The sequence below is a fragment of the Larus michahellis genome, chromosome 20 (genome assembly GCF_964199755.1).
Source record: "Larus michahellis chromosome 20, bLarMic1.1, whole genome shotgun sequence".
Lineage (NCBI taxonomy): Eukaryota > Metazoa > Chordata > Aves > Charadriiformes > Laridae > Larus > Larus michahellis.
Window position 1 is genome coordinate 3,421,694 of NC_133915.1, and position 27,996 is coordinate 3,449,689.

At 55.0% G+C, this 27,996-nt stretch overlaps 1 protein-coding gene across 10 annotated transcripts; it reads right to left on the reverse strand.

Moving 5' to 3' along the window:
• Nucleotides 1–10: 10 nt before the first annotated feature.
• On the reverse strand, nt 11–27,986 carry KANSL3 (KAT8 regulatory NSL complex subunit 3). Of its 10 annotated transcripts, none has more exons than XM_074563389.1 (22): nt 27,669–27,986; nt 25,408–25,578; nt 24,543–24,633; nt 24,047–24,232; nt 23,747–23,878; nt 23,310–23,426; nt 22,608–22,709; nt 22,370–22,441; nt 21,965–22,039; nt 19,747–19,904; nt 18,765–18,828; nt 18,324–18,524; nt 17,454–17,610; nt 16,022–16,099; nt 12,577–12,768; nt 10,730–10,814; nt 9,703–9,857; nt 9,122–9,234; nt 8,273–8,492; nt 7,904–8,037; nt 2,908–3,070; nt 11–739 (listed from the first exon to the last, which is right to left on the reverse strand). In XM_074563389.1, the coding sequence occupies exons 1-22, from the start codon at nt 27,911–27,913 to the stop codon at nt 159–161; spliced, it is 3,492 nt and encodes a 1,163-aa protein (XP_074419490.1). In that variant the 5' UTR covers nt 27,914–27,986; the 3' UTR covers nt 11–158. The 10 variants fall into 10 exon arrangements, with proteins under 10 accessions (XP_074419490.1, XP_074419489.1, XP_074419493.1 ...); XM_074563388.1 differs by having other exon boundaries at nt 25,408–25,596; nt 27,669–27,961; XM_074563392.1 differs by lacking the exon at nt 16,022–16,099.
• Between the last annotated feature and the right edge of the window lie 10 nt (nt 27,987–27,996).

Here is a 27,996-nt window from a genome sequence, read left to right on the forward strand (position 1 = left end):
AAAAAAAAAAAAAAAGAAAAAAAAGTTTTATTAAACAGCAACAAAACCAGAAAAACATCCCCCTAGTTTGCCCCGTGCCCACGGGGCTGCTCTTCTCCCACCCCGAGCTCAGTCTCCCCAAAGCGCCCGGTGGCAACTGGGGGGTCCCCGGGGGTCCCCTACGGCTTCTGGCTGAGCGTGGGCCCCGTCGTGGCGATGATGGAGGAGTTGGCCAGGCTGCTGCCCAGCGTTATCAGCGTGGTGCCAGCCCCGCCGGGCAGCACGCCCTGGGGCAGCAAGTGTCTGTTGGCCAGAGCCTCTCTGGTGTGGATGATGGTGCTCCCGTCGTCCACCACGGAGGGAACCCTCCCCAGGGTCTCCACTGTCCCCAGAGCGTGGCCGAGGGCCGCGGCGCTCTTGGTCAGGCTGACCTTCTCCCCGACGTGGCCCAGGGGTCCATCGCCCTTCACCGCAGCCAGCGTCGAGGTCAGGATGACGGTCTTGGAAGCGGTTTGTAGGACAGGTCCCACCTTGGAGTGTACCAGGCTGCCGGGAGGGCTGGGGGTGCTGGCCAGGGGGGAGGTGGCAAAGGTGACAGCGCCAGTGGGAGAGGTGGCAGAGGAGGAGGAGGAGGAGGAAGGCTGGATGCCCGGCAGTTTGAGGGGGACAGAGGTAGCCTCACCCATCACGGATTTGGTAAGCGCAGACAGCTTGGCGTCCGACATGACGTACAGTGTCTTCATGGGGCTGGTGGTGGTCACTGCGGAGAAGGGGAGAGGGCGGTCAGTGGCCGCAGGGATGTGGTGCCCACCCTGGGCTGCAGCCCCCAGCCGCGGCAGCGGAGTCGCAGCCTTCCAGATCGAATGGAAAGACCTGGCCGTGTCTGCTCTCCAGAGCAAGACCCCAAAACAAACCCCAGCGCTGCCACAGCCTGGGCAAGGAAAGCGCAACAGCCAAACTCCGTCAACACCAGCACTGCTCCCCTCCGATCCCCCAAGGAAGCCCCTCTCTTGCTCCCATGTCTGATCTTCTCCCCCAGAATGTCCCTCCCTGCCGGGAAAAGGACTTCAAGACTTCACCTTGCCCTGTCCTACCCACCGAGCTGTCAGAGACCACACTGAGCTCACGCTGCTCTCTGCAGCCTGGCTCAAGGCAAGCTCTTGCTTATCTCCGGCATCTCCAGCTCCATCCCACCAGCAGCGCTGGGGATGCTCAGACCCTCATCACGCTCCACCCCAGGACATGGCTAAAAGGCTTTAGGCTTCGTGAAATGAAGCCCTCTGTGCTCTACGGCAAGGGCAGATGTTGCATCGTGGTGGTTACCTGGTCCAAGTTGGCTCCCCAGCTGGTTCTGCAGTAGCCACAGCCCAGAGGGCAATAAAGGAAAGAGAGGCTTCACCGAAATCTAATCCTGGGTTTAGATGTGCTCAAGGGACGGGAAAAAGCCTGGAGACCCACTGCTGGCTGAAGAAAACGCTGGCCAGAAAGACGCCAACCTGGAGCAGCCCGTGTTTGCCCCTGTGGTCGCCCACAGTTGCGACTGGCTCCGTCCCTCGGGATGCCGCACCAAGGAGCGGAGAGCGGCTCGCCCAGCCGTGCTGGGGCACCTGGCACCCAGCACCGCAATCTCTCCCAGACAGTGGCATCAAAGATGCACCGCGGCGTCCCTGGCACTCGTCAACGGTGACAGCATGCCACGAACACCACCAGCGCAGCGTGGAACTCTCCAAAATGAAGCGGCTCAAGCAGGGAAGGCACGGAGCGGAGGCTGACGACCAACCGTTTAACCAGGATGGGACACCGACCCCACCATCCTGGAGTCCGGGAGGGCAGAATGACGTCGGGAACAGGCGACTCCAGCCACCCCTATGCCAGCTGGGAAGCTGCAGACACGCGACGATGCTGTTAGACACCATCAACGACCGCTCCACAAAACCAAGAGCCTGGAAAATTTCCTGCGCTAACACCCCAGCAGCTTCCCTACAAACCGGTCCTCCCCGCTGGATGCAAAGCCAACCTCAACCTCCAACGAAAGCAGGTAAAGCCCTCCACAGATCAAACTTCATCCCCCAGCTGTGGCGAATAACAAACGGCACATGAAAAAACACGCAGAAGACGACTTAAGCCCAGGCTTAAGCACCTCCCTGTTGAGTCCTGGGGGAGAAAAGCAGAGTTTGAGGGGCTGCAGAGGACGGTTAGCTGGGTTTAAAGCCCGCAAGGAAAGCCGGCTGTGGTAAAACACCGATGCTGCCGAGCTGCCTCGTTCGCCCTTTGGGAAACTGGCACAGCCCCACCGAACTTCATCCACCGGATCCAGCCCGAGCGCTGGCTACCCTGCTCACCCTGCTGCTTGCTTGGAAATCGGCCGGACCGAGGAAAACAAAAGCACCGGCTCGGCTGGCAGCGGGCTCTTCGGTACAGAAGCCTTTGAGGATGCAACGGACTGCATCACCGCTTTGTGTCGATTTTATTTTTTCTTAAGGCTGAGGCCGGGTAGCGGCTCCGCAATATTTATTTAGCTGTCATCGGATGGGCGCGCTCTCCGCAGGCAAGGTAAATAAATCAGCAGCAGGGAAGAGCGCTTCGTGCTACGAGGGCACGACGGGGGGCCCTAAACACAAACTGCAGAAAATCCCTTCTGCGTTTGGGCTCAAGTTTAAACACCCCGCTCTTCATCAACGGCTCAAAACGGCTGCATCGAGCCACGACTCCTTGTGCAAAGAAACGAAGAAACCACGGGGGAATCTAACTTAAAGGGGGGGGGGGGAGGGCGCAAAAAAAGCGACGGGCTTAAAAATAAGCAACATTCAGGCAGTGAATTCCCCAAAACGACTCCGCACACGTCACCCGGCGGCATGGCTCCAACCCGGCCTCCGCTCTGGTCCCCCGGGCCGGCTGCCCGCGCCCCACGACTGCCATGCGCCTCACCTACGGGTGCTGCCGCGGCGGCGGTCAGGCGTGCGGCGGGGTCGGCGGGAGCCATCTCTGCGCCAGCCTGGGCTTTGCTGGGATCCATCTGAGACAGCAGCTTGCCAGGAGAGGCGGCGCTGGTAGCTGGGGCGGCCAGGTTCCCAACAGCACCGTCTGGAGCCTGGAAGGGTTAAAGTAACGGAGAGCTACTGGAAGTGCCCCGCTGACAAGGATACACCACCTGCGGGGGGGCTGCAAACATTCCTCGGGATCTGTGCTAGCTCTCACCTAAAAAATAAAACACCAGAGCGTGCCCTTTCCCTGCTTCTTCTAGCCTTGCCCTTGCTCCAACCAGTTATTACCAAGCTCAAGAAAAAAAACCTGCAGAGATCTGCATTTTAAAAGCACAACGGTGTCATCTGCAGCACCGACACGACTATCGGTGCTTGGGCTGAGACGGGCACAAACTCGTTGCCTTTTTCCGGAGCGGAATGGGATGGTTCTATCCCCACCTCTGGCTGTCAGGGAAATCGGTCCCGTTCTCATTTCCTCTGCAGCAATAGCGAAGCAACAGCTCAAGAAGGACTCCTGCATCGTGCAGACCCGCTTGCAAGAATGATGCGCTATTACCAGTGAAAGCCCAGCGAAAACTGGGAGCAGCACACACCGTCCTCTGCATCAGAAGAGCTTCCTTCTTGCTTGAGGAAGACGTACAAGCCCCTCTGACAAGAACCAGCTGGTCACACAGCACCAGTGTCCAAAAATCATAGAATTGTCTAGGTTGGAAGGGACCTTTCACATCATCAAGTCCAACCGTCACCCCAACACCGCCCAAACCCCCACTACCCCACGTCCCTCAGCACCGCGTCTGCCCGGCTTTTAAATCCCTCCAGGGATGGCGACTCCACCACTGCCCTGGGCAGCCTCTTCCAATGCTTGACAACCCTTTCCAGGAAGAAATTTTTCCTAATATCCATCCTAAACGTCTCCTCGTGCAACTGGAGGCCTTTTCCTCTCGTCCCACCGCCTGTTCCTTGGGAGAAGAGACCGACCCCCCCTGGCTACCCCCTCCTTTCAGGGAGCTGTGGAGAGCGAGAAGGTCTCCCCTCAGCCTCCTCTTCTCCAGGCTGAACACCCCCAGCTCCCTCAGCCGCTCCTCACCAGACTCGCGCTCCAGAGCCCTCACCAGCTCCGTTGCCCTTCTCTGGACACGCTCCAGCACCTCAAGGTCCTTCTTGGAGTGAGGGGCCCAAAACTGGACACAGCCCTCGAGGTGGGGCCCAGTCCTGCTGGCCACACTGTTCCTGAGACAGGCCAGGATGCCGTTGGCCAGGACAACTGGGGGTTTGGAGCTGTATCCTGAGGCAGAGGGCAGCACGCCCTGGAGAGTGAAGCCTCAGTGAAATACTTGGAAATTCCTCCATTTGAGGGGTTCTTCAAACACCTCTGGGTTCTCTACACTTGCCTGAACCGTGTCCAGGTGGCATCTGCAATCCGATACTGCAGAGAGCCGGCTGCATGCGCTCCCTGGGAGCCCTCGCAGCCCCGAGCTGACACAATCCAAGCTCCAAAGCAGCTTTTCCAGCTACAAAAGCAGAGACCCACCTCTCCGGTCAGACTTCTCTCAGCCGACTTGCTCGCTTTCCACCACCACTGATGAGCACCGCTGGAGCTCAAGTCTGAGACACCCCCCTACCTGATGCTCACGCAGGTCGCAGCCTGCTTCTCCATGCCTTGCGCACCAATTCAACGGCGCGCCGTTAGCTGTAATTAATATTTCTGTCCCTGGGAGTGGAAAGGATCAGACTTCGGGAAAAGAAAGCGCCTGCTTGCAGCCAGCAAAGGCTGGAGTCGGAGCTCTCCTCGTGCCATCTAAGGGAGACCCTTGTCCAAAGCTCAATCCACGACCCCTCTGCTTGCAGCTCCGGTCATCGCAGCCTAAATCTTCATGCCATTAAGCAGAAAACAAGAGCGTGGTCCAGCATCACTCCCCACTTTATGGAGCTGCTGTCAGGATACAACCACGCTGCAGGGGGGGGACCCATACAAAAAGCAACGTTCAAACCACCGCGGAGCAGTTTCTTGAAAAGAGAAGCCGAAGCTTGCTCCTATTTTCACTTTAAAGCCACCCGAACACTCGCGCTTCTCCTTTGCTACTCACAGAAAGCATTCACACCAAACTCCCCAGGGAGATTCCTCAGTCTCCTGCCTCCCGTTTAATGCCCACGGGGGAAGGCAAAGAGTTACCCACTCAAACTGCATCTCAGCTGCTACAGGCATCGCCCCAGCCCCCAGAGTTTTAAAAAAAAAAAAAAAAAAAAAAATCACAGCGCACAGCTGATGTGTGGGCTTCACGCTTCCTGCACAGGCACAGCGGAGCTGTCAGCTGGAATTTCAAAGGGAACCCAACCAACAACAGCTTTGACTACTGCTGAAAACACAAGAGCTTAAGCCCTTCGGAGTTATCCCCCAAAGCCTTTTGGAAATTTGCTCTTTTACAGGAAGCCCTGCGAGATTACGTAATCCTTATGTGCTAAAGGTACACACGAGCTGATGTCAAGGGCTATAATTAGTTACAAAAACACACAGCTCATTCCATTTCCTGTAAAAGCCAGCTTTCAGTTTGCTTTTCAAGCAACTCTCGCAGCCGGCCGCACAATTAAGCCCTGCCTTGAACACACAAGCTCGGCCTTGTAGGTAAAAGCCACAGCGTAGGATCCAACACCCAGTTCCAGGTGCCTTAAAACATTAACCCGTACGTGAACCCCTTAACCCCGGAGTCCATCCGGCCCAAGTTTCATTACACCACGGAGTTTCCGTTCTGCTGCGTATTTAGGGTCTCTCAAAGGTAACAAAGGACATAAAGGGAAGCACGCCCCTTCTGACGGTTTATTAAACGGCTTCTGAAGAGCGCAAAAACTGCCTCCAAGGTGGATGAAGAGTTTCAGGCCCACAAAAGCAACTCACCCGCTGCTTCGGTGGGGTGCACACTGAGTGCCACTAGCTCTGCGTTTCCCAGCTCTACCTTAGCCGGCTCTAAGCTCAGCTCTGCCAAGGCTCGCAGGCTCTGTCGCGCTTAGCAAAGTGACCGAAAGAAACACAGAAAAGTCAAAGGAAAGACGCGGATGCTCCCAAATCTGAGCCGTAACCGGCCAGGACTCTGCGTGGAAACTACCGGCGACGGTGGACGCAATGCCAGCTCTAAAACAACGCAGAAGAAATTAAGGATTTATGGCTGCCGCTGTTAATACTTACTCGACTTCCACCCACAGGCTTCGCCCTTAGCATAATGCCTCCGAAAATGTATCTCAGGGCTTCAAGCAACCTCAAGCTGGCTCTGCAGACAGCGGCAAGGAATAAAAGCGCTCTCCCTGCCTCCATGAAGCTGCCCACAACTTGAGCCACCCAGGCAACGGGCACCAAAACTACAGAGCTTCATCTACAAAGCAAAGATTGCTCTGCCTCTCCTACCCCGGCTGACCTGCCTGGGACCTGCGTTAGTGCTAACACAAGTAGGAAAAATCACATGCGAGAAGGAAAAAAAAAACCAACCAACCAACCCACCCACCCAACCCTGTCAATCTGGAGTGATCCCGGCATCCTCAGCCTTCAGCACCAGCCTGTTCGTCCCTGTTGGGAACTGGAGCTCGGTCCCCATTGGAGATTCCACGCTCGTCCGACTGCCCACGCGGCAGCATTTATCATTCCAGGAAGCTTGTTGACCTGTTCTCTGAACTACTTTCTCCCTGCAAACGCCCGCCTCGAATCACTGCGGTCAGCATCTGTTGGACAGGGAGTTATAGCCCGCAGTACGCGCTCAGGGAACCAGCAGCCCTTTTCCTGCAATGCCTCCTTCGGTCCCGTGAGGCAGATCACAGGCCTCGGGCTGCTTCTTTTCTCCTACACCCCCAACATCACATCCAGGAAAACAGCCACAGGAGAGACCCCATTGCTGCACAGTGCCGGACCTGGGACCGTGGGGAAGCCACCTGAGCTTGGGTCAACCTTGCTGATGGCACATCACAGCCACCGCTGGCCAGTCCTCCCGCACAGGGAGTCAGAGCCAACCTTTCCACCCTCACATTTATGGATCCAGCTCAAAATTGACAGTGGTTTAGGATGGAGACCGAGGACACACCCGCAGTAAATTCACCCCTTTTGCTGCCTCCAGGATTTGGGGTTGCGAGGTCCACGTTACAGTACCCAAGACCCACTGTGTTCACAACCAAAAACATCCCTCTCCAACTTGGCATCTCGTGCTTTCGACTCAACCGCACCGAGACTGAACCTAGGAAGCAGGAAGGCAGCCTGGATCCTTAAGACAGCACCTCGCACGCGTTGAGAGTCCAAATAGTAAAGAGCTTTTCCTACTGTCAGCGACCCACCTCCAAAAGGAGATCTGTATCGAACGGATACAACCTTGGAGCACGCATTCGGCCCTTCCTAAATTGGTTTCAACAGGACGGCAGTGAGAAAGAGCAGGGGCTGGAGACCTGCAGGAGGAAAGCCAACGGCGTCCCCAACACGCGCAGGGCCCAGCCTCACATCAGGGCATCTAATAGTGAGAAGCAGCACTTTCAAGAGGAATATGGCTCCAGACAGCACGGCCAACCCACCCTCCCGCCTGAACAGGCAGGGGACGGACACTCTACAAGCAGCTTTCCTCCTCCCACCAAAACCCGTTACTGCCAAGAAAGCCTGGAGCTTCAGTAACAATTTCCATGCTGACGTCAGCTTTCTGAGTCCAGCCGGAGATTCCCTCCGTGCGTGATATCGAGCATCATCGACCCTGCCACTCACAGGCATGGAGATGAACCGGACCCTCTTAACCGCCGCCTTGCGAGGCCCCTTTCTGCGTGGCCTCAGCAAGTTAACGAAGCTCATCACACCCAAGAGATGTGATCAGGAACACTTCCCCCACGACAGCTATATCTGCCCTGGACTACGATGGTCAGAAGAAGCTCAGAAGAGCAGCAGCGGAGACTTACTCTACAGAGAAGATGCTAAAGATTACCTGAGGTGCCTGCGTCTGCATGGGCTGTTCCTCGAGCTGGGGCTGGACCGTCCCCATCGCAGCCTGGCTAAGCGTGGTCACACGGCTGGGCTGCCCACGCAGCGTCACAGTAATGGTCGTTGGGGCCTTCAAGCCTAGAAAATGCAGGAACGAGACATCCCTGAGACACGGGGACTGTGGAGGCCACGGTCACCAACTGGGAGCTGCATCAGAAGCCTCTTCCCATTAGAGGCAGCTGCTCAGAAATTGCTAGCGCACGCAGCTGGCCATAGCTACAGCTCAAAGGCAAAATAAGCTTTAGAAACGCCACTCTCGGGGTGATGGGGTGCTCCACGCGCCTGCATCACACGTCTGTCCCTTCTCCCTCACCTGCTGCCTGGTTGGAGATCTGAGCCAAGCCAGGGAGACTGCTGGCCAGCTTTGCCAGTCCCCCGTTCGTCAGCAGCTGGTGAATGGCCGTGGGCTTCCCGCTCGCTGAGGCCCCCAGAGACAAAGAGGTGGCAACCGGGATGGTGCGGACAATTGTGCCAGTGCCTGTGGTTATGGCACTCAGGTTCTGGATAGGCGCGGCTGTCTTCACAGCTGAGGTCTGGAAGGAGAAGCAGAAGCACTGAGTACCTGGAAGGAAAGAGGACGCCGGGATGGCACAGCCTCTCCCTCCCACAGAAATTAGAGGTCTTTAGAGGTCGGAGTTTCCACACTTCATTCTGGTGGCCACAAGTAGGTCTAAAGGCAAGTAAACTTGTCCCTTCCAGCCTACACATACTCATTTCAACTTGAAAGCATGACTGGGAGAAACTGTGGCTCCGCTTCTAATGAAGCCACCCATTCTGAAAGAGGCCGCCTCAACCTGCAGGGATGGGGAGCTCGCCTGAGAGGTCACAGGCGTGTGTTTTCCCAGAAGAACAAGAAGAAGAAAAATCGCTGATCCCCACCCTGTCCGTTCTCCAACTTCTTTCTCAGCCTTTTCTAAGTGGCTGCCTAGAAACACCTTCCCCCAGCCCTGCTTCCTAGACCTCTTGCCACTTACGGGAGCCCCCGGCACACGGCCAAGGCTTGGCTGCAGCATTTCAGCTGCGGTTCACACCCAGCATCCCTCATCTCTTCTAGTCCTGGAGCAAACACGGCCTGCCTACGTTCCCTCCGCCTCCTACCACTTTATCCCCCACATACAGCTTCCCTCCAGAGAGGGATCTCTGATGCTCGCAGGCTGCGTACCTGCACGGGCTGCCCGGCAGCAGCCACGCTGGCAGGAAGGGCTGATGACTTTGTCCCGATGTCCTGCAGGCTGAAGCTCAGCCCTTGCAACAGGCTGCTGGCAGATGCTGCTCCTAAAAAAGTAAAGGATAAAGGAATCAGGCTTGGAGAGTTCCCCAGCATGAAATTCCAGGTCTGTCACGTGGCGGGTGTCTGCAAACCCATTCTTTAAAGAGCAGCATCCCAAGGAGCCTGCCTCGAGGCCGGCAGGGATCCTCCTCGGCAGTCCGACCCATTGCATTGCTGCAGCTACAAACGAGGTTAGCTGTGAAACCCCAGAGAGGCAAGAGGAGCTCGGGTTTGGTGTCTCAAGGCATCATTACGTACAAATGACACAATTAACAGGTCACCTACTGCGCCTTCAGCCTCCCTCTACGGCGTCCCGCTGGATCCCTGCAGGCTCTGCAATAGCAAAGCACTGCAAATGCTGCCTCAACCGAACCCAAAGCAACCAGGGAATGCAAGAAAGAGGATCCAGCAAGAGATTTTGAACCCGGTTTACCTTCTACATTCACAAGAGAGACATGGAGAGAGGCAGGTACCTTGGAGGGTACTGGCTGGCTGGGCCTGCATGCAGTGGGTGCTGCTAGCCACCAGCCTGCTCTGCAGGGCATGGAAAGCGCTGGGCGCCGTGCTGCTGGGGATCACGGCAGACGGAGCGGGACTCGCGGAGGAGGTTTCTGCTGCCGAACTCAGCCTACGAAGCAAGCAGAAGAGAAAGACTCCGGTTAGCGACAAACGACACAGGGGGCAAGGGGAGATGCCTTTGACAGCGAGCTGTCAGGGGCTTACTGCAACCCAGCGGGACTCCTGGAAGCGTAAGGGAGGGAGTTGACGAACTACAAAAACCCAAAGCAAGAGACGTTTCACTATGTCCGCTGTGGCAGCTAGAAAAAGGAGGAGAGAGAGTATATTTCCAAACTGGAAGCGAGCTTGTTATCACATGTGCGCCTACCTAGGTGCTGCAAGGGCTGCATCACCCAACACAACAACAATCTACCTTGCGGTGACACTTCTCCTGTTTAAAACCTATTTTGAAAACAGCTCTTCTTCCTCTCCCAGATCAGTCAGAGGCCGGCTCTCCAAAGCTTGCTTCGCATTAAAAGGGGGAGCAGTGATTCCTTCCCCAAGAGAAATCCCTAGGGCCAGTTAATCAACTTCACGAACTGACGTTGAGGCTTCTTTCCCCTGTCTTTGGGAAAAAAATGCTTGACTTTTAGAGGAAAAGGAGGGAAGGATGAAAGACAACGCTGAATTTCTGCCAAAGACGCCACAGTCATTCAGAAGACATTCAAAAGAGATAAGCAAACTTGGGTTTGGGAAACCATACGGAAATATACCCCAAGAGCCACAACACCTTCTACTTCTGCCCATTTCTGCCATTCTCAGGCTCGGCTGCCGGTTGACAAATAGTTTTCAGGAGCCTAAGTGTCTCCTGCACTTCAGAAAACTCCAGTCATAAGCAAGGTACTAGAAAGCGCCACAGGCAGAAATCACCCCGTTGCCGTGCCTGCCATCAGCAGCCTGTCAAAAAGACCCACAGCTTATAAAAAACGAAGTCGCACTCACTTGGGGGTGGTGAGCAGTCCTGACAGCTCCTTCGCGCCCGACACAGACTGGCCGACAGCCATGGGGACCGGCTTTCCGGCGACGACTGCAAAAGAAAAAAGAAGAAACCTCATCTTCTCTCCTCCGCGAGCCTTTAGGGATTTCCCCTCTCTCACGCAACTACCCACGGGCTGCAGGCCACGGGCTCATCCTGCTCACAAAGCATCTTCTCAGGGAAATCTCCGCTGCAGCCATAAACCGCACGCTCCAGCCACCGCGCTACGGGAGATGGGGAGTATCAAATAGAGCCGAGTTGCGAATCAAAACCGGAAAGCTGTCATTGTGGAAGTGTTACCATAGACAGGATTGAAGGAATCAGCTTCGGAAAAAAAAAAAAAAAAAAAAAAAAAAAAAATTAAATCTATAAACAGTGAAAATCTCAGGCCCTCACCACCGAATGCAATTCTCTCTCCTACACGTCATCTCCACTAACCCCCTCCTCCTAGTCCAGGTCTACCACCTCGACCAATTACTTCGGATCTGGCTGGTTGCTTGCGATCGATTTTGTAAGTATTCTTTAAAGACACTTTACAAAATACACAGGGATGCGACGAGCCACAAGATCTGTTTATTGCCACATTTGGGGATACAACTGCGTTTGTCTTGTGCATTCCTCCTGCGCGCACACGGTAAGAGGGAATTCTTGTTTTGGTTCATGTTTACTTCTGCAATTCATTTCCTTTCTGTGAAAAGAAGTAAAGTTTGGAAAATTAAAAAAAAAAAAAAAAGAAAAAAAAAAGATTCCGGAAACCAGAGATTTTCAAAGCTGCCAGAAGATAAACTGTAACCTTAAAAAAGGATGTGTATTTATTAGTTCATTTCCACAGTTCAAAACAACTGTTAAATTAAGCAAGAGATGCCTCCAAAGGAGCAGAGTTCTTTCTCAGCTTTGAAAAGCTCTCATTTCCCATCAGAATGGAGACGCTGACCTCTCAGTCCTGCACTGCATCGAGCTAACGCTAATAACGAGCGACTGCCTTGCACATCTGGGGCTTTGCACTCTGACGTGAGGAAGTGACAAGTAACAAGGCAACATCCTTCGGGTACAAAGGTGACGGCAGCCAAAGCTTCTGCCTTCCTTGGAAAGGCTCAAGGGGAAGACGACCGAGCACATCACCTCTTCTCGGACTGCAGGAATGCTCGTCGCGGTGGGTTTTCCCAGCCATAGAGGCAGGAGAGGAGCTGGAGTTTATTTATACGTGTATCAAGCGCATACTGTGCCAGACTTCAGGCCCGAAGGAGATCAGCAGAGCGGGGCGCTCGGCTGAATCTTGAAGTCTGAACGCACAAAGATCTTCCAGAGAGAGGAATGTCGCTGTCATCCCTAAAGCAGGAGCGTGTTCCAGGTGAGAGCTTCGCGCAGGAGCGGGCAGCAGAACCGGAGACGCACACGACCTACTCGGAGCGAGGGGTCCGCCAGGACCGGCACCCTGCTTCCAGCAGTGGTTTGATGCCTCGGAGGAAGGTGTAAAATTGGCCTCGCAGCTCACAAGGCTGCAGCTGAGCGTTTCGCTGGAGCGTGCGATCCCAAACTGCTACGGAAAACAGAGGCTCCTGCCAAACTCCTATGTGCTGTCAGCCCCCACGCTTCCCCAGCTCTCCCCGAGTCACTCACACCCTCAACCTCCGTCTGGTTTCTGCAGCTAACTCCTCCAAAAATTTTAATTTTTTTTTTTTTTTTTTTTAAAAAAAATCATTTAAAAGTCACCGATCCCTCCCCTCCCCACGCCGTGCCCCAGAGGAGCGGGTCTGGGCGCAGCCACGACCTCGCTTTCTGGTTGAAAAGCAGCTATGCAATCGCAACTCACTTTCTGCCTGGGTGGTGAGGGGTGCTCCGTTCCCCACGCCAGCAGCATCTCCGTGAGAGACAATGGTCACCTTGATTTTGGCTCGTTTGGAGGGTTTGGTGCACTGGGTCGGGCTGGGGGTCTGATGCCTCTTCAGCTGCATACGCACATCATCTTTCTCAGCCCCTTCCGAGTGCTCTGAGGAGACTGGAACTAGGGGACACAGAAGTAGCTTTTTGAAAACCGGTGGCCGATCCCTCGAGGTCGGCGCTGCTCCACTGTGCGCACCAAGGTGCGGAGAAGGGACACATGCCCATGCACACTTCCACAGCTCCCTCCATGCCAGCCTTGCCCATCTCCCATGCACCAGGAACCCACGCTCCTCCTTTTCACCGCCTACGCCGACTTCTGCGTGCCCTAAGCTGCTGTCGTAGGGCAGGACTTAGCTTAAACTACTCACAGGCTAAGGCAGGGTGGCATATAAAGCCTCTGCAGCAAAGAAAAATGGATGCCTACAGCGATATCACATCTCCACATACACGCTTTTCATTTCAAAGTGTGGCATAATCGATCCCGGCATTGGGCCCCTTCAATATCCCTAATTTCCAGGTGAGGGGACGAGGGCGCAGAGACTCGCGGAGCTGGTGCAGGCAACGCTGCCAGCGCTGGGATTAGGGCTCAGCCCGCCGGCTCCTCCGACACGCACCAGGTATATGCACGCCTGTCGTTCGGCCCGTCCCTTCCAGCGCTCCTAACCGGCCCTCCAGGAGCTGGGCTGAAGCGTACAGGTTTTTTAGAGGCGCTAAGCGAAGCAGCCGTGAGCACAAAAGGTGTTGCAGCAAAGCCAAGCCCCCACATACCCCACACTGCTTGGTGCTAGGGGAAAAAAAAAAAAACAAAAAAAAAACACGAGCTGCGATTTCTCTTCCGCACCAACGGCTGGTTTTGGTGCCATGTCCTTGACCCATCACATCCATTTCATCCTGCCTAAAGCACAAGGTTGCTGGGGCCAAGGCTATTCGAAAAAGCGCAGAGGACCCACAATAAATCGCCTCTGGGCGGCCCAGGAACAAAACACAGTCACGAGCTGCCGCATCGTGCCCATCTGCTCTCCATGTTTCCCACCGCTGGCGTACGATCATCCAGCCACCAGCCTGAAACGCTGGTGGACCAGGTCGAAACGAGGGCACAGATCTGCCGCCGGCTGTGGTGTTTGCAGCCTGGCAGCGCTCGGAAACACAGACGCCGCTACGCCTGAGTGCTGCCGTGATCTGCGGCAAGGGAGAAAGACCTTCATTCAAATCGATGGAGAGCCCTCTCCATCGAGAGCTTCCGCAGACCACCGCTGAGCCTGCTAACTCCCTCCTTACAGCTAGCCCTGGGCATCTAAGCCATGTATTCAACAGCCTAGAGGCCAAGATGTACATCTTTTTAGTTATCTATATCTAGATATGGATATATTATGTAAAATCGATATAGATACAGATGTGTATGTGTGTATTTACACATATATATGTATTTATACGCTCCCTGCATACCACCTACGCACCTCTGAACTGTGGGTGTAGGACAAGAGCGCAGCCAAATCCTTACATGTCAGGCGACTCAAAGCGTTCTGGGGCTGCTCTGGTCCCCAAGACAAGTGACAAACTCGCTGTGCTGCTATCGATGGCCGGATTTGTGGCCCGAACATGTTAATTTGTGACACTCGTGCAACGCTCCCGTGCTTCCCACCCACCTGCAAACATGCATGGGCCAAATCACCGTCCAGAGAGACCTCACCAGGCGTGCACAGACTGCAGGCACCAAAGCCTCCCCGCCCCGGAAAAGTGCCACCAGCCAAGCAGGACAGTGAAACGGCACATGCACAGGCAGTGGCGTTAGGTGTCCCTCAAAGCATCGGCGAGCAGTGACCCAACGTCCCTCCGTGTCCCCGCTGCATGAGAGCGGAGCCTGCTTCTGCTCTCGCAGGGGCACGCAGGCCCCTGCCGCGAAGGGCCGGCTGCGTGTTTGGGAAGAGCACCCCGCTCCCAAAACAACAGCGAACGCTCCCAACACACGCACCCCAGCTTCCTACCCCGCAGCTCAGGCAGACGAGCCAACACAGTACGGAGCCCAGAGACCTTAATAGGTTTTTAGTCTTATCGAAAGGCAGCCCAGGCTGGTGCCAGCCTCTCCACGTCTTCCCACAAGCAGGAGAACATCTACTGTGGTTTCTCTTCCCAGCAGATGCTGGGTGGGAGGACTCCAGATAAGCACAGGGCTCCACGTGCGCTCCCAGGCCAACCTCATCACTCAGGGGGGAGCACAAAACAAGGCTCAAGGGAGAAAGAAACCTTTAAACAAGGCTCAAGGTAGAAAGAAACCTTTAAAACAACCAGCTCGGGCCAATACTTGCCTCAGGAGTTTATTACCACGGTTGTATACTCGCAGTTTGGACTGTATCTTGTGTATGTTGAGGGTAAGCAGAGAGTCTGTTATCTTAGGAGTCTCTACACAGCATGCCAAAATACCATCAGCTTCTCTGCATCCAGCGCTTGCCTGGTCGAGTTAGAAGTACCGGCATTTGGGGTGTTGCAGAGAGGCAGTTCTCACCCACGTCAACGCTCTCAGCGCCCTGGGGTCACCCGAACAGACAACTGACACTGATAGCTCACAAGATGACATCGCAGCCTCCCAAAGCTCTAGATTTCAACCTCTCGTCCTCTCCTAATCCCAGATCCACAGTCACTCCATCCGAGACATCAAAATGCATCTTTAGATACACTGTGGATCTCGCTCCTCGATCCCTAATCCTCAGAGCACCCCTCTGCGTGCTCCGGCACCCAACACGAGACCACCGGACTAAAGACTGCTCACCTCTGCGTGTCTCCTGGTCTTCTCCCACCACATCACCGTCTTCCCAAAGCCATCCCTCTCCCTGACCTCTCCGCTCTTCTCCATCTCTCTCTGGCCACAAAACGCTGCTCCACGTGTCTACATCTGCCCCTTCCAAGTCACTCGGCAGTCCCTTGTTTCTGTTTCCGCTGACACGGAGCTGCTCCCCGTCTTTGGGACGCTCTGCCAGCACACACAGTCTCCCAGGCCGGTGTCCACGTGCCCTTCTCAGCCCCAGCACAGGAAAGGGTTAAACTCACAATCACAAAAAGTCACCGTATCATCCACAAAGTTTTAGTCCATCACAGCAAACCGGCCGCCAGACTACACGGCTCGAAGGGCAGTATTCGCCTCCCCAGGCAGGGAAAGAGCTCAGGAAAAGTTAATGCTCTCAGCTAGCACGTGGGCCATTTGCTTTAGCTTCAAACACAGCAATAAGAAAGCAAAAAAAGCGGGGGGACAAGGGGACACGTTGGGCCACATCCCCAAACCAATGCAAGGGAAGAGGAAGATGATGAAAGAAGGCAGGAGAGACAGAGAGAAGGAGGGAGACAGAGAGAGAGACAGCAAGAAGTGAGGAGATACTCACCAAAGAGACATGAAGAGGTGCCAGGAGGAAGAGCTTTCCTCCCCAGCATGTTTTGTTTCAGAAAAGCAGCAAACTGAGCTGAAATGAATCAGAGAGAATTACAGTATCACAGCCCGGCTCTGAAGGGGGACGAGGAACTCCAGGGACACCACTGCGACCCACAGACAAGAGACCTCGGAGCAGGCAGGCAGCGAGCTCCGGATATAACTCATCCAGCCGCGGGGCACAATGGAGACACACCGACCTCCTCCGCGGATGGCAGCGTAGCACAACCGAGACTAGAAGGGGGATCATCCCAGCTTTCACCGAGCGCACATCCCAACAGCACGAGCCCTCTCCAGCCCCACAGCCACCGGGGAAAAAGGTCAGGCGCCCAGGGAACGAGAGCAGGCTTGGCTGCGGAGAGGCACGGCTAGCTTGACCGAGCAGTTGTGCCGAGAAGCTGAGAGCAGCTGGGAGCCATCAGCCAGCACATCCCTGAACAGCTTATGGCCACAAAAAGGCAGGCCAGAAGCCACGCTGCAGCAGCGGTCCTGACAAAACGAGGCGTCCACACCACACACCACTCCACCGACCCTCCTTCCGCCTCCCGCGTGCTATCTAGAAACTTCCTCGACTACAAGAAGAAAGGAAGAGATTTCAAGCTCAAACGTCCCCCTGGAGCCTACCCTGCGTTAGAGAAAGGCGTTAGAGAACGTGGAGGGTCACACTATTGCAGGAGACAATAACAAGCCTGTTCAGGTCTGTCTTGAGCAAAGAAATAAGGAGAGAAGGGAGGACGGAGGACTATTCCCCAGGCGCCGCTGATATTTGCCGGAAGGGATCATCAACAAAACCATCACCTACATTCACGGCGCTCCCAATCAGACTGAAGCTGCATCCGAAGTTTTTTAATGAGCATCCGACAGGACAGAAAAAAAAAAAAAAAATACAACCCCACAGCTCGAGCTGTTTTCCTATTCAGAGCAGGTTTTCCACTGCCATTTGATGGATGATGACTCTGTAATTACCCAAAGCCCCACTGTTTCAGTCACAATTCAAGGGCCGCAATCACCTCCCAGCCTACCTTTAGTCTCCCTCCCAAGCAGCCTTCGAGGATATGAGACACTAGTCAAGGGGCTCACACTTGAAAAAGAATTAGAGTGGTGATTTGGTCAGACAGAGGAAGTGAAAATCCTTCCCAGTTTCAACAGCAGCAAGGCTCCACAAGCTGCGGGAACGCCAATTCCAACCTGATTTCAACCCTCCCCCCAGGCTGCTGCTTTCGGATCACAGTGATGGGGGACCGAGCTGTAGAGAAAGCTGCCATGGGGAGCTTGGAATTCAAAACAGGACTCAGAAAACAAAAACCCTACGCACGTCAGGACAGATAAAGACCAAAAATCCAGATGCCAAGAAGAGGGAAGTGGGTGGGAAAGCTGCAGGGCATTACCTTGTGCCTGCTTGTGCGTCAGGACAGCGTCCGTCCTCTGCACCTGCCTCTTCAGCAGCTGCGTGGTGCCCATCTGGCTGGGCTTCTGGATGGAGGACACAGCAGCCATTTTAGTCTTGGGGCTCGAAGTGGGACTGCTGGAGACGCTGGATAAGTCCTGCTCGAAGAGAAGGAACACCTCTTACCCCCAGGTTTCCCTGAGAGGCAGTCGTAACCCTCAGCACAGCAGCACACAGGCAAGAATCACAGAATGGCAGGGGCTGGAGGGGACCTCTGGAGATCACCTCCTCCAACCCCCGGCCAGAGCAGGGTCACCCAGAGCAGGTGGCACAGGGACGCCTCCAGGCGGGTTTGGGATGTCTCCAGAGACGGAGACTCCACCACCTCTCTGGGCAGCCTGCGCCAGGGCTCTGCCACCCTCACAGCAAAGAAATTCCTCCTCATGTTGAGATGGAATTTCCCATGTTCCAGTTTGTGCCCGTTGCCCCTTGTCCTGTCTCGGGGCACCACTGTAAAGTCTGTCCCCATCCTCTTGCCACCCGCCCTTTAGATATTGCTCAGCATTGATGAGATCCCCTCTCAGTCTGCCCTTCTCCAGGATAAACAGCCCCAGGGCTCTCAGCCTTTCCTCAGCAGAGAGATGCTCCAGTCCCTGAGCATCTTTGTAAAGAACGTATATCCTTTTGCTGGAGCAGATCTGTTCCCGAAGGTTCGTTTGCCCCATCGCAAGCCCTTAATCCCTCCGTATCCTCTCACCTCCCTCTTCCAACACTAACCACGTCTCTCACCACATATTTCAGTGGTACAAAACCACCTCTTTACACAACCTCAGCCTTCCCCAGCTCAAAGTATCCCAGAGAGAGCCCTCACCTCTGAGCCCGAAGGCGAGGCGGGCACTTTGGCTGCCGGCGAGGCGGGCCTGCTGCTTCTTTCTGGCAAGTCAAACGACAGATCCCTCCTGGTCGAGTCGCGCGGTTTCTTCTTCTTCTCAGCATCCAGGTCACGGGGATCGGAGCCCGAGTGGCTCTCTGCTCGGGTGAGGACTCCAGTCAAGAAGTCAGCTATTTCATCCTGGGAAGGACGAAACAAACAGACTAAGTGACGTGCAGGTCTCTAAACAACTCATCTTCACAGCTTGGAACAAAGAAAGAATGAAAGATTCACAAAGGGTCAAACGGATACGGCTCTCTAGCTTTAAAATCCCACAAAAAGAAACCCTAAAACCTTACAGATAGACCTTGGCTTTCTCATTTAAGCTCAAACTCCACTGATTTCTGATATGAGGCGTAAAAGGAAGATTTCCGTTGTTACCTGGATGCACCGGTCCACCATGCTCTGGGTCAGGCCTTCTGACTTCTTTTTGGCTTTGCTTATCCTATTAGAAAAAAAAAAAAAAAAACAAAACAAAACCAAAGAGATGGAAGTCAACACATGTTTGGTTTTCCCCTTTCGCACTCACATCATTCTTCGCCTGAGAGAAAGATCCAAACGACAGCAGGCTCGCTCCCTTACCCAGTCCGACACAGAGCAAGGCAAGAGCCAGCTCCGTCAGCTCTCAACTCAAGAGCACCGTCTACTGGAAAGAGATTCATCCTTCAGAAGCCCCGAGGGAAACTTTGACGACGCGGAAAAAAGCTCAGCATCCCACAGCATTTTGCAAAGCAAATATGACGTTTCCTTTCCTTCAGAGCTCCATCTTCAGGCCCAGTATCGGAGTTCTGTGTTTCTTTCTTTCCTCTCCTTTACGGATTGTCTCTACTATAGATTTCTGACTTATACAGTGCTCCAAAGCCTTGTTTGCGCTGCTGGGTCCAACTCTAGCACCGGCCCAATCCTATTCTCCCGCACAACTTTTGGTGCAGTTATTCCAAACACGCGCAAGTGTGACAGAAGAACACGCTGAAAGTTTACGGAAACCTTAAGTTTCTTGCCTCCTGCAAGGCTCTTCCAGCCTCCCTTACCCCAATTCCATGCACAGCCCCCAAAAGCTACATATTCCAGAGCCAGGGCGGGCACGAAACAGCAAATACTTGCCGTAGTGTTATACCACACTGTACCCTGCATCTTTGACTTATCACTGGGAGAAACGATGCAGAGTTATCACGGAAAACCAACTATCCAAACACACCAGGTTTTGAATAACAAAGTTGACCTTAATGGATCATTTTTATGCAGTTCCCGTCTAGTCTCAGTACCAAATTTGGGGTTGTTTTTTTTTTTTCCTGTGTATGCAGCATGCTCAGATCTTGCCCAGTGTTCCTGGGAAGAGAGCATCCGCCTCGCAGGCTGTTACCTGAGGTTATCATCTGCTCCTCCCACCACCACCATGCTGTTATCGGCTCGTATTTTCTCCCGGAAATCTTCCATTGCTTCCATGTTGCACTGCAGGGAATTCTGACCGATCACAAAGAGGACAGGGGTCTTCATCTCCAGGAGGGGGTCGTCAACGTCCTGCAAGAACGAGGGGAAAATGTAATCCCGAAGGACCAAAAAAGGGAGAGCACGGTGCCACGGAGGCAGGCAGCGCTTCACGCGCAATCCCAGTATATACCAACAGCGTCCTGAAATGAGAGAACTATAAACTGTGCGGATCATTTAAACGTAACGTGAGAAAGACTGACTCAAAAGTTGAATGAGTACCTAGTGACAGCTCAGACCGATGCCCTTCCCCTCAGAAACCGTATTTTCCTCCTTCCAAGCTTTTGCTGCAAAAAGCCAGGATAAGGCTGAAGAAGTGCCAAGAGGGAAGGACAAAAGGAAAAGGCCTCAAGTCGCACCAGGGCAGGTTTAGAATGGATATTAGGAAAAATTTCTTCACCCAAAGGGCTGTCAAGCATCGGAACAGGCTGCTCAGGGCAGTGGTGGAGTCGCCATCCCTGGAGGGATTTAAAAGCCGGGCAGACGCGGTGCTGAGGGACGTGGGTTAGCGGTAACTTGGCAGTGCTGGGTTAACGCTTGGACTTGTGTAAGGGAGGGACCGTCAATTCCCTGCCGAGGGGCAGGAGCCCTCCAAGCCTTCAACGGAACGCCTCGAACGCTCGCGAGGAAAGAAATACCGCAGGCCTGGCCTTCAGAGAACGGATAAGGCTTCACGCTTCTGGCGCCGGAAAGTGCGGGAGAACTGTCGTGTGAAGCCAGGATGGTTCTGCCACTCGCGTGGTGAGCTTGCTCGTTCTCGGTTCTCCAGGCCATCGCGTCCCGCGAGCGACCTTTGCTTCATTCTCCGCGCCACGCACGTGAAAGCGCCCACCCCTGCACGCGCTAATGAAGGTTACGGAGAACACGCTAAACGCGGGTGACAACGGCACGCGTCTCGCCACCCGAATCGCGCTACACGTCACCTGGGAGAAGGGAGAAACCTGAGCCGAGGCTGTCCTGGGCAAGGGGGGTGGGCCATGCTGGTTCAGCAAACAGAAAAGGGGAAAAGAAGTGCCCCTGGGGGGGAACAAAGACGAAACAATAGAAGAAGATTGTGCCTGGGAAGATTCTTCCCAAGAAAGAAGACCGTGCCTGGGAAGATTCCCTGAAGAAGACGCTGGAACCAGGACCCGTGATCTCTTTCTCTCCGGCTTTTTCTCCGCCTTTTCCTTTCTCTATCCCTCAGTTTCTCTTTTCTCTTAGAACTGTTCAGTAACTGTTCGAGTTGGGAAGTAACGACCTTAAGTAGGACCTTAAGTCCCGCTTGCCAGCAGTTGGCCTATCCCTGTTGTTCGGCGACACGACGCACACCTCACCACTTGCCATCGTTTGTCATACTCCTAACCAATCCTCGGGGACTCGTTAAGACCTACACTAACCATTTGGGGAAGCCGATAAAGGTTTCTATATGGACCTTGAGATTTATCTCACCTTAGTCCGCACCGTTGAGAATTTACGAATCTGAAGTCACTCACCCCCCCGGCTTTACTGGGAGCGGGGCGTGACAGCTTGATGATCTTAAGTGTCTCTTCCAACCGTAAGAATTCCATGATTCCTGGGCTGAGTCCCCGATGGGATTTACGTAGCCGTACTAAGTCCTGAAGACACCTCCACTCGAGGGTTGCGCCGTGCTCCCGCAAATGCCTTTTGTGCAGATTTCCACCTCCCTCAGAATCAGCCAGTTCATTAGCACAATCGTAATCATTCCCAACACAGTCCCACACTGGTCAGCTAATAAAGGAGCAATTTGGGCTCTGTATAGATCAACCCAAGTTGTCCTCTCTGGTGCCAAATGACACAGTTAACGAGTGACCCCGCACATAAGACCCCAGGAAGGAGCTGCAAAGACACGTCCCAGCAGAGACAAGCGAACACAGGACTTCTCATGCCTGCTATTGCATCAAGAATTCTACCATGAACGCAACAGTCCCGCCTGCTGGACAAACCTCCTCCAAATAAAAATCACACAGACATTCCTCAAAAAAAAAATCTTCCGGTTACCGCTGGACTACCAAGCCCGATTTTATGAGAGAATCTAGGGAGATTAGGAAAAAAAAAAATACAGTTCTTTAAATGGTTCCTTTGGTCCTTACCCCTCTGGGGCCATCAACGGTGAGAAGCGGGAATCCAAGGCACACAACTGCAGTGACGTACTCCATCACCGAAACCTGGGCACAAAAAGCAACAAGTCAGCACCCTAACAGTCACGCGCACGTAAGGCGCGAAGGCTGCTTTGCCAAGCTAAATATCTTCCATATTTAAACCTTCCTTTGTTGATTAAGAGTGGGGGCAAAAAAAAAAACCAAACCACTGAATGGCTCAAATTGCTTATGCCCCCATGACCAGAAAGGATGTCTGTCTCAAAGCCGGGCTTTGGGAAGAGAAAAGGGACAAGAAGAACCCCGACAGAGCCTCAAAGGCAACAGTAATTCAAACCTAACTCTGGACTGAAGCGGTCAAGTGGGCTCTGAGAGGATGCAAAGGAATCGGGTACTTACGTGACAGGCCACCAAGGCACCCGTGTTCCACCCGATCAGGATGATCGGCTTGTGAGAGAAGTGGTTGTGAATCTACAGGAGGAAAAAAAAAAAAAAAAAAAAAAAAAAAAAAGACATGAATGGAGAAAAGGGACAGACAACGGGGCAATGCACTGGGGCAGCACAGCACCTACAGGTGAGGTGAATCGTTTGAAGGGAGCGGCAAAGGCTCCCCAACGCGCTCGTTGCTCGCTCTTACCTCCGCCACTTTGCCCCTCACCGCCCCGATCATGTGTTCGAGACACTGCAACACTCCCACCCCGCTGCCGTTGTTCAACAGGTGGGTGGCGATGGGAATCACCTGCGGTTTGAAATGAAAGATCGATAAATAACGAAGGCATAACTGGGGACAACGGCTACCAACAACAATTAGCGTGGACCGGAACCCAGTTTATGCATGAACTGGTGCTTTCTCTCTCCTTCTCTCCCCCAGGATTCACTTCTAGCTACTAAAAACCAGAGGAAATGGAGAATTCCACACAGAGACAACACCTGCCACTCACCTCGCTCCTGTACACCCAGTACATCTACGGCATTAGGAGGTGTAGGAGCAGCTCTGTATCCTGGCAGAGGACTAAGATGACCTATAATCTCTCTCCCCCAACCTCTTCCTACCGGAGGACTCATCAATCCCTAATCACAGCAATGATAACAATCTAAACTGCTGACGGCGGACGGCTTTTGTCGGCCAGAGGCGCCAAACGCATCAGGTTTGGGCAACTTCATCCCCTGCGCAGTGTCTCAAATGCTAAACACTGCAGGTGGCAGACACCAGCCTCTGCTTTCAGCAGAACCAAGCATTTTGGTGCGCTGAAGGCTTATAAAAACAAGCTCAGCAGCTGCAGCCTAGCACAGCTGCCAGTTTGAACTTGCCTCTCCTTTCAAAACCACCCATACCAACCTTTCCCAAGCAGGAAAGCTGCGACTGCCAGAATCGATGCCGTCGAGAAGTGGGGAACATGGAGTTGGAGGGTCCAGAGGACGCAATCAGGATGAGGGGGGAACCAGGCAATTTGCTCTACGAAGTTCAACAAGAGAAGTGTAAGGGAAAGCAATTTCCCTGCCCGAGACCTCGCTGCCCAGCCTGGCCCACACAACGAAGCGTGAGGGTTCTTATTAATTGATCACATTTTCCCCAGCCAGAGTTACATCAGGACAGTACCGGGGGGGAATGCGTTCAACAGAAGGAGTCCCCCTCACTGAGCAAGTCTAAAGCGGGAGGAAAAGAGCCCAGGAAGCAAAACGGAGGCGGCAAGAAGAGAACAGCAGAAGGATGGGAAGAATAAAGCGGACGCGAGGCCAGCCTCTCACCCCCTGCAAGCCCCAGGAGATACTCACGGGTTTATTATGCGACAAGACACCCACTGCTGGGTCCCAAGGTCTCTTCAGCAGCAGAGACAGAGCCTCGGCACCCGCTGCCCCCGTCTTCGCGGTAGAGGAGAGCAGCATCCTATCGATCAGGGTGGGGATCTGAAAGCAGAGGCCAGAAAGGACTGAGAAAACGCACATAGCCCTTTCGAGGGGCTTTATAACATCATCCCCGCCACTCCAAAGGAAAAAAAAAAAAGACTCCATCAGCTTCCTTTACAGAGGGAGAACATTCTAAGTGATAGCAAAGTCTTTCAGTGCTTTTATCACCTTTCCTTTCAGCGTTTGCAGAGCATCCAAGTAAGCGGCCAGCACCGGCAAACTGAGGGTTTCCACTAACGTTGTGTGAAGCCACTGGATGAGTTTGGTGTCCCAGTTCACACTGGCCAGAGCTTGGCGGACCCTCCGAGCACATTTGTCCACCGCTATCCTCCTCAGGACCGGCTCGTTGCAAGCCTAAAAACCAGGAAATTAAGAAGAAATACAGTTATGGGAAAAATCAAGCACGCCACGGGCATCCCAAGCCACTGGAAAATATTGGCTTGGGCAGCTTGAAGTCCTCTGGCAGCACGCAAAGACCAACATCCTCCCAGTGAGGACAAAATCATGCCTCAAAGAAGCCCAGAACCACCCATTTCTTAATGCTACACAACCCAACGGCCAAGACTTTTGTCTTGACTCGATCTGGCTTTGCTGGGAAGGATTGATAAAAACACACAGGCAGCATCTCTGCTGGAAAGGGGAAATAGGGAGTAAAAGACCTTACCCCTTCGTTAGCTAAACGAGCCAGCCTGTCAGACTGTAGCGCTTTGTGGATCTTATTAAATAGCTTGTTCTGGGCCATCGTCCAACCCGTCCTGTTGAGAAAACCAGAGAGGTAACGTAGGTCACTGTCACACAGCCATCCAGGGCCTGCAACCAGCTCCCAAAGGCAGTCAGCAGCCCAGCTGGGCATCACCTGCGATCGCAGCCTCCAGAACCCATTTACGGCCCTGGACAAAGCGAGTTTGGTTACTGAGGATTTAATTATTGTGATGGCTCAATAAAAAAATACTCGTTTTTAAATGTCACTAAGGCCTGTCGGCAAGCATCCAAGCATCAGAACGACAAGAGTAACAGCAGAAGCAATAAATAAGACCAAAATAATCACTCCTTTTAGCATAGGTTATTGCCGTATTTCTCAGACAAACTGTCCAGAAAAAAAACTAACGCCATTCCACATAACGCCAAGACCGGCGTGACTTCAGTCACGGTGCGGGTTTTTAATAAGGTGGAATTTACACATAACCCCATTTGTAATTTTTGACATCGGAATATGGCTGAATTGAGGATCTAGGTGTAATCTAACGACTCGTTGTCCCATCCTCCCCCAAACAGAGCAGAGCGCTTCACATGAAGCGTGCGGGAGAGGTTCCAACAGCTGGGCCAGCCTCTCCCATTACATCCCACAGCTTTCACAGCAGGGAGATGAGGAATTTGGACACAAGAATTCATTTTCTTTGAACATTATTCAGTTCCGGAATGTCACCGCGTATCCAGTCGCAGCAAAAAAAAAAAAAAACAAACCCCACACCGCGCAACGGGTGGCTGTTTAGTGCCCAAATTTCTTTTCTCCGCTATCCCCACGCTACCTGTTGACGTGTTCCTCCCAGTCGTCCGGCGGCGGAGGGGCGTCAGCGTCCGTGCGAGCGAACATCACGTGGCGCTCGCACTCGTTCATCACGCTGCGCGCCTTCTGGTTGTCGTAGAGCGGCATGGGCGTGGGCGTCACCGTCTCGACGTCGATGGGGACATCTGCTTCACTGTCGGGAATAATCCCGCTTTAGAGAAGGGGAACGCTCACCTCGGGCTCTGCTCTGCTTTACAATGCAAAGTCCACCCCCACCTCAGCCCCCACACCTTCCCCATGGATCTCCAAACTTGTTCTGGTCTCCCCAACCCATGCTCTCCCCCCCAACACTACACCAGCCCCACAGGATGCCCCCCGCCCCACGGTCTCCCCTCACAGACCCCTCGAGACCTAACACAGCTCCCCCAGCCCCATATTCTCCCCTCACAGACCCCTCAAAACCCCCCACCTACCCGACAGGCCCCTCAGGGACAGCCCCCAGCCCCTCCACAGGTCTTTCAGCCCCACAGACCGCCCCCCACTCTCCCCTCACAGGTCCCTCAAGACCCTCTCACCTACCCCATACGCCCCTCAGGACCCCCCCCCAGCCCCCAAATAAGCTCCTCAGACCCACATACCCTCCCCTCTGCTTCACAGACCCCCTCACTCTCCCCTCGCAGACCCCTCAGAACCCCCCCATGCCCCCCCCAGGCCACTCAACCCCACACTCTCCCTCCCTCACAGACCCCTCAGGATCTAACACAGCTCCCCCAGCCCCACACTGTCCCCTCACAGGCCACTCAAGACCCCCCCAGCCCCTTCATAGGCCCCTCAGGACCCCTCTCCAGCCCCCACATAGGCTCCTCAACCCAATAGGACCCCCCTCACCTGTGCCTCAGGACCCCCCAGCTCCTACGCAGACCCCTCAGCCCCACACTCTCCCCTCACAGGACCCTCAGGACACCCCCAGCCCCTAAAGTGGCTTCTCAGACCCGCAGAACCCTCCCCTCTGCTTCAGAGACTCTCCCACTTTCCCAGCGCAGACCCTCAGGACCATCCCCCCTGCCCCACAGGCAGCCCCACTCCCCCCCTGCAGTCCCCACATAGGTTCCTCAGCCCCTCAGAGACATTTCTTGCCCCACAGGCCTCCCATCACAGGCCCCTCAGGACACCCCCACGTGCCCCACAGGCCCTTCAGGACCCCCCCACAGGCTTCTCAACCCCACAGGCCCCACACTCTCCCCTCACAGGCCCCTCATGACCCCCCCCATCTACCCCACAGGCCCCTCATGACCCCCCCCCCAGCCACTCTACATGCCTCTCAGCCCCACAAGTCCCTCACAGGCTCCTGAGGACACCCCTACCTGCCCCACAGGCCCCTCAGGACCCCCACACAGGCCTCTCAGCCCCACACTCTCCCCTCACACTCCCTTCAGGATCCCCCACCTACCCCACAGACCCCTCAGGGAGACTCTCCCAGCCCCCACATAGGCATCTCATCCACACAGACCCCTCACAGACCCCTCCAGCCCCACAGACCCCCTCAGGACCCCCCGCCACCCGCCCCACAGGCCATTCAGTTCCCCACCCCCCACAGGCACCTCAGCCCCGCAGGCCCCACACTCTCCCCTCACAGTCCCTTCAGGACCCCCCCACCTACCCCACAGGCCCCCAGGGAGACCCTCCCAGCCCCCACATAGGCCCCTCATCTGCACGGACCCCACACTCTCCCCTCACAGACCCCTCAGGACTGTCTCCCCTGCGCTCCCCCCGCATAGGCCCGTCAGCCCCACGGGGCCTTTCCCTGCCCCACACAGGCCCCTCATACTCCCCTCACAGACTCCTCAGGACCACCCCCCCAGGCCTCTCAGCTCCCCAGGCCCCATACTCTCCCCTCACAGGCCCCTCATGACCCCCCACCACCTACTCCACAGGCCCCTCAGGACCTGCCCCCCAGCCCCTCCACAGGCCTCTCAGCCCCACACGTCCACCACCCACCCCTCACAAGCTCCTTAGGACACCCCTACCTGCCCCACAGGCCCCTCAGGACCCCCGCACAGGCCTCTCAGCCCCACACTCTCCCCTCACACTCCCTTCAGGGCCCCCCACCTACCCCACAGACCCCTCAGGGAGACCCTCCCAGCCCCCACATAGGCCCCTCATCCGCACAGACCCCTCAGGACCCCCCCAGCCCCAGAGGACGACCCCATGTGCCCCACAGACCCCCTCAGGCCCCTCCCCAGCCCCCTCAGCCCCACATTCCTTCCCCCCCCCGGAGCTCACAGGGCGGTGCCGGGCTGCCTCCGCGGCGTGAGGAAGAGCATGCGGGTGGGCCGAGCGGCGCTGGCGTCGGGGTGGGCGCTCCAGGGTTTGGCGTAGCTGTGGTCCAGGCAAACCAGGTCCAGCTCCCGCTCGTGCGCCGACAGCTGCAGCAACAACGACGTCCCCATCCTCCTCGCCGACCACTGCAACTCCCGGTCGCGATCCCGCTCCCGGTCGCGATCGCGATCCCCTCCGCGCTGCGACATGGCCCTAGCGCCCGCCGCGACGCATCCCACCGCGCCCGGCCCGCCGCCCCGCCGCGCCGCGCATGCGTCGGCCACGCCCCCCC

Excerpts from the sequence above, each read along its gene's own strand:
- KANSL3 (XM_074563388.1), bottom strand. The coding sequence starts at position 27,913 with ATGTCGCAGCGCGGAGGGGATCGCGATCGCGACCGGGAGCGGGATCGC. Across the intron at positions 25,597-27,668 it reads AGGCAGCCCGGCACCGCCCT|CGGGATTATTCCCGACAGTG; the intron begins GTGAGCTCCGGG and ends CCTTCTCTAAAG. Across the intron at positions 23,879-24,046 it reads TGCAAACGCTGAAAGGAAAG|ATCCCCACCCTGATCGATAG; the intron begins GTGATAAAAGCA and ends CTCTGCTTTCAG.